At 43.2% G+C, this 6,151-nt stretch overlaps 1 protein-coding gene across 2 annotated transcripts in view; it reads left to right on the top strand.

The window, feature by feature from the left end:
* Positions 1 to 350: 350 nt before the first annotated feature.
* The window catches only part of LOC139312861 (protein phosphatase 1 regulatory subunit 1A-like), a 98,266-nt gene continuing 92,465 nt past the window's right edge, over positions 351 to 6,151 (top strand). For both annotated transcript variants that reach the window (XM_070938016.1, XM_070938017.1), the window contains exon 1: positions 351 to 540. In XM_070938016.1, the coding sequence (XP_070794117.1) occupies positions 460 to 540 (81 nt within the window). In that variant the 5' untranslated portion in view covers positions 351 to 459. The remainder of the gene's footprint in view (positions 541 to 6,151) is intronic.

Genomic DNA, 6,151 nt, shown 5'->3' with positions numbered 1-6,151 from the left:
TTTCAGCGAGGCTTACTCTTAGGTAAATATAGGTCGACTCGCAGAAGCAAAGCAGGTGTAAAGCTTCGGAGGCCCGAGGTCGGGCGCGTCTGCAGCTTTTCTCTCGGCACTCGTCTTTGTGAGGGCATCGCTCCACATCTCGGCTCCCTCAGGGCGCCCCGCGAGCGCGCGCCTCCCTTCGTCCGATTTCCCACCCCGCGCGCGGTGCCTTGTGTGTGTGTATCTGTGTGGGTGCGCGCGCGCGCGCTTGTCTCGCAGGGAGGGGCGGGCGGGCAACCTGAGCGACCAATCGCAGCGCCGTTCGCGGGGAAGGAGGGTGCGAGAGCGCCCTGGGTAGGAAAGCGAGCGGCGAGGCGCCCGCAGACCGGACGGGCGAAGGGAAGAGCGAGCAAAGGTATAGATATTATCGAGCGCGGCTGAGTGAGCGCCATCGATTTTTCCCGGGACGACGGAGCCGGCATGGAACCCAACAGTCCCCGTAAGATCCAATTTACTGTCCCGTTGCTGGAGCCTCATCTCGACCCGGAGGCAGCGGAGCAGGTTGGTTAGCAACGTTCGGGAGCGCCTACTTTTTTTAGGGGGGATATAACACCCCCCCGCTTTCCCCCAATGACAAGTTGAACGGAAAGTAAACCTCAGCCTGAGGTTAACCTTGACTCGGATCTGTTTTCTAGGTGGGCTTTTTAATCTCGGGACATCGTCCTGAAGTAATCGTGTAACCCCCGGTACCCCTAAACACGCGTTTTCCCATGTATTTCCAGTGAGATTCATTGCTAGGGAAGCGTGCTAAGGACAGACGCTGGGCACATGCGGAACATCATCATCATCTCATCCCTGAGAACTGATTTAAAGTATCTGCTGCACTCCTAGCGTGTGTGATCTCTGGCGGATTTCCAGAACGTCCGTTTTGGGGTTAACCTCCAAATCTGCTAGTTTCCCCCAGAAAGCCCCCTTAACAGAATCTGCTACAAGAGCCTCTTTCTCGTTGTGTTTCCCAACTACTAGCTTAGAAAATATTGCTGACTTTCATACTGGAGGTGACATTGCCATCTTGGTTAGGATCGATGATTGAGAGGCAGGCTTAAGCTTTGCCAGTGATGGGACCTTCTTTTGGGTATAGGTCTTTCTCCAGCTGCAGTCTTCCCTGGCGTTTTATCCAGGTTAAGCATGTTCTCCCTATTCTGATGCTCCCTCCTTTCCTCACCCAAATACCCAAGCATGGCAACATAACAGACTTCACCTGGTTCAATTAACTCAGATTTTCTGGATTCACACAATCATCATCAATTCACTAAACCACACCTTAAAATTAACCAAGGTAGGCATGGTTAAAGACAAAGCTGGCCAAAATTGACTAGATCATGGATTGCTTGGGACCCCTGTATATTGATACAAGTATGCCGTTGGGAAATTGGAGCTCCCCGTGGACAGCCCTGATATATTGGGATTAGGCTTCGCCAACACTGTAAGCAGGGAATAGCTAGCCAGAGGAGTTTCTTCTGGGTTGCGGGAGGAAGGGAGATGGTCTGATCACCCTGGCATGTTATGGGGGTTGGGGCTGTCAGATGTAGCAGGCTGCTTCCATTTGATCAGAAGAGCTCAATCGGGGCTTATTTGGGGAAATACATTGTTCTGTGACTGTAGCCAAACTCCCCTCTTCTACACAGTTATTGCAAGCGTTCAGAATTCTGAGCTCCCACTGTTTGTGCCCCAGAACTGTCACTGTTTTTTAATTTAATTGACCTCTTGCTTTCTCTGGCTCCTCCTCTACTACTACTTTCCATAGTACCATCCTCTGGAAAGAGAGAAAGTAGTCATGCCCATATCCCTGCTGTGAGGAGCTTCCCCTGCAGATGAAGCTGCTCCTTATAAATCCAGGCTGTCTCCCCCCCCCCATTTACTGATACTCTTGTCTCCTGTTGGAAGATCTTTAAGGGAACAGAGTTGTATTCCCTAATCCCTTTCCCACTTCCTTTTCATTATGTTACATATTTATTGTTTTAGCTTTGTTGCAATTTCATTATTAGGTTCTAATGAGCTTGATTTTGTTGCTTAGCTTCAAAATGGATACACAGGAAGCCATATGGGAATAGTTGGGAAGGGAAAAAAATATAACCCAGGATCTCTCCAGTGGTGTTCAATTAACACCTCTATAATGTGCAGCCTTCCCGGTTCTCCTGCCCTGCTCTCCAGCTCTTGGGATAAATAGTAAAGTTGTTTTTTTTCTGCTGCAGTATTTTTTCTTTTAGCTCATTGATCCACTTCAGTGGGTAGAACTTGCTGTCCTATGCTGGGCATGTGCCTTCCCTGAGCAATAGTCACCTTTATGGATTAAGTCATCTTTAGGAACCCCAATCTACTCTGAATCTCCACATCACTTCAAGCAATAGCAGTCGTTGGAGGAAGGCAGGGAAACCTAATTGCTCAGGTTAGCTTGAGCCTGCATTTGGAATGACAAGCTGTTGCTGATATATTAATTCTGTCTTCTAAGCTTTAAAAAAAAAAGAGTTAAAATCTCCTTTGAGTTGAGCTTGACCTTTTATAACCTCATAAATACGTCCATGCTGTTTTCTTCATAACAGGATGGAAATCATTTGCCATTACCTTCTTCTGGCACGTTAAAAAAAAAAACTGGTCTAGCCTGCAGCTGTGGATTTCCTGCATAGAAACTGACTGTATGCTTGGTCCAGACAAGATGGAGAGTCAGCTGTGACAGGTTTCCCCATCTTTTCACTTCACCAGCTTTCTTGCACAGGCAGTCCCTGTCAACAAGGGACAGCTCAGAGACTTGTTTCTTTCTGGGAAGTATCCCTGAGGAGAGTTTTTGAGAGAAGCTAATAAAAGCTGACCTTTACAACAAAAGAGACCAAAAATCTCCTCAGTGCTTTCATCTATAGGTAGAAGAAATCAAAGTCTTAAAGTAAGCCTGCTTTAGATTCTTCTACCTGAAGAACTCAAGACTGCCCTGGCAAATGCCCGTTGCTTCTTTCATCAGAGAACAGAAAATTCTAAATTCTAAATTCTGTCCTTAAGTTTGAGTACAGTCATAGGAGTTGGATGTTGGGAGTTGGATTTCAAGAAAATCTGGATGGCCTTCTTCCAGTGTAGACAGTCCTGGGCTTAGATTTTTTGATTTAGCCTAACCCAGGTTCAAGTGATTCTGCTACTTTATCAAAAGCTTACCCTCTTCCCCAGGTTACCATTTTTCCCCCTTTCCTTGAGTGAACATCTTGGTCACCATGATTCTTTACTGGTCCCACAGCCTGCAGTTGCCTGGTCCACCACCTACCACCCACCTTTTCAGAGGTGTGGTGATTTGGCTAAGATGGACTGGTTTAGTTTTGGATGACAGCAAGAGTAGTGAGAAGCATTTGTTGGAAATGAAAGATTGCTTTAGGCATTCTTGCCCCATATTCTGATTTTCTATCATTTTGATTACTTGGAGTTTGGTGACTCATAACTGTGAATATGTGAATTGACTATATTGAGAAATGAGGAGTCCTTGGTGCTCTCTGAGCTTGTTTGTTTTCTTGCAGATGTTTCATTACCCTAACTAGGTAACATCATCAGTGCTGAGTTACAAATATTTGATGCTTTCAATCCTGAGCTACAAATATTCTCCTTCATAGGTATATTGAGAAACTTTGGGCCTTCAGTGACAGATGCTTTATATTAGGTGTAGGCAAGTGGCACAATCTTCAAAGATAACTGTAAGGTGAGGAGACATAAGTATCAACCTACACAGGGTTGAATATAACTTGGAGTCTGAGGAGAGGGAGGGGAGGGGGGGAGGGGAGGCAGGAGGGGAGGAGGGAGGAGAGAGAAAAACTGTCTGTTTTATGGCTCCAGACTCTAATTCTTCAAGCAATGAATGGAAAACGTAATGTGGCTACAATTAGAGGAAGAAATAGGGTTATAAATTTCATTACCCCCACCCCACCCACCCCATAATTCAACACCAGTTACCCAAAGCACAAGCAGAGCCTCTCATTCTGTCTCTGATTGGTCTGTTATTGATCTGCTGGCCACATTGCTCAGTATATGCTGGATCTTGCTTTTTGCCTTTTATTTCCCGGAATTGAATTAACTTTCTCGATTTGCCTCTTTCTATGGAATAGCATGGGTGGTCTCGATTTGAAGCAGATAAAGCACAGTATGTAGTTTTTTAATTTTAATTTTAGTTTAGTTTTGCTTGTCACTGAGCCAGCTGAACTATCATAGCTTGGATATTGTGGCTTTGTAGAAGTTCCTTCCAAGTGGTGTTGGAGTTGTCAGCAACCTGGGTATATATTAAACTGTTACAGAAAGCCAGCACTCTTTTAAAATATTGGAAAAAGGGATGCTGAGTGAATCAACTTTGATGAATTTCTTAGAATAAACCAATTGTTTGTTTTGAATGTCATCAACTTCAAGCAATTCAGCCTAGGGCTCCTTCCCTTCTTTTGGTTCTTGACACTTTTTATTAGAGATTTCAGGAATTGAACCCAAATATTTCTGGAATTGGGATTAGTGTTCTACCAAGGTTTCCGGGGGAGCATGCCAAGCTACAATGAGCATGGCAAAGACTGAAGAACCAATGAATTACCCAGTTCTTCAGAAAGAGAAGACAGAAGACCACTTATATATGTTCCTGAAGGCTCGTTCCCTTTATCATTTAAATTGGACTCTAGCGGGGACTAAAAATTCCAGGCAAAAAGAAAGAAAGTGTACACCTACTTTTGTTTTGATCAGTATTGGAATTTACAAAATGACACAACACATTATAATACTTGAAATATTAAAGAATGGAATACATAACAGAAGTCATTTAGAATGGAAATACAAGTGACAGGCCTGGATAAGGGTTTTTTGCTGGATGAACAAAAGAAACTGACTCAAGTTTTAAAATTTAAAGGGGAAAAGGTGATGACCTTGATGTCTTTTTATTGGATTTACAAAGGAGGCTTGTTAAAAGCCTCCATCAAAGAAACCTATGGGGTGGAACAAAGAAGAATTGAAGAAAGAACATATTCTATGACAATAAAATTATCATTAAACTTTTAAGATTTTTCAGAAATAGAAATATTAAGATTTTTCAGAAATAGAAGTAAGAAATATAAAGTTGGTTTATTTGATCAAAGTTAAAATAAGACATAATTTTATAAATTCTGGCAATCTTTTATGGACCTTTTGCTGGCACCAGATTGAAAAGTTGATATCTTATGGACTTCTTTATCAACAAAGAATACAGTAGGTTATGACAGACCTGGGCATTTTACAGCCCAGGGGCCACATCTGGCTCACGAGCTGTCCCACTCCAGGCCACAACATTGGTGGCATCAGTGCTTGAGTGTTGGCAACGTCAGGGGCAGGACATTGGTGTGGGGTTGGCAGAGGGGATGGGCTGGCATCCCTAGAGGGGATGACACCAGGGCAGCGTCAGAGGCAGGGCAGCAAGGACAGCCCTCCACAACAGTCCCAGTTTTTCATGTGACTCCTTGGTAAAATTAATTACCCACCTTGGGTTATAGGTTGAACAGATATCCTTATCCAGGTCTGTCACTTTATATGAACCATGGGGGCACAGTGGTTAGAATACAGTATCGCAGGCTAGGTCTGCATTCCACTGCCAAGAATTCTATCCTGACCAGCTCAAAGTTAACTTGGTCTTCCATCCTTCCGAGGTTGGTCAAATGAGGACCCAGATTGTTGGGGGCCATATGCTGATTATGAAAACCACTTAGAGAGGGCTGTAAAGCACTATGAAGCAGCATATAAATCTTAGTGCTATTGCTATTGTTGTCTGTTTGTAACTTTAAAGAGAGTGTGAAGAGCTACAAAACTTATTTATGCAAGTTGTGATGAAGTGACTACGTTTTATATATATGTGTGTGTGTGTGTGTACACAGACACATATACAAATATACATACACATATGCATATTTTCTTTATCTTACTCTTTCTTCTTTTTCCCCCTATTTCCTCTTTGTATTTTATACTTTCTTTTTATTTTCTTACCTTGAATTGACTTTAAGCAATTTACAAAATTAGATAAACAACAAAATGGCACATAATAATCTAACCATACCTAACCATTGTTGATACATTCCCTAAATCTAGAATCATTTCTGATTTGTGACATAGATATTCAAACCTAATCGGTATTATTTTT

Source organism: Pituophis catenifer, unplaced genomic scaffold (assembly GCF_029215685.1).
Source record: "Pituophis catenifer annectens isolate HBS135680 unplaced genomic scaffold, rPitCat1.0.hap2 SCAF_2, whole genome shotgun sequence".
NCBI classification, from domain to species: Eukaryota; Metazoa; Chordata; class Lepidosauria; order Squamata; family Colubridae; genus Pituophis; species Pituophis catenifer.
Note: the sequence above shows the minus strand (reverse complement) of the source record. Positions and strands in the feature narration are given on the sequence as shown.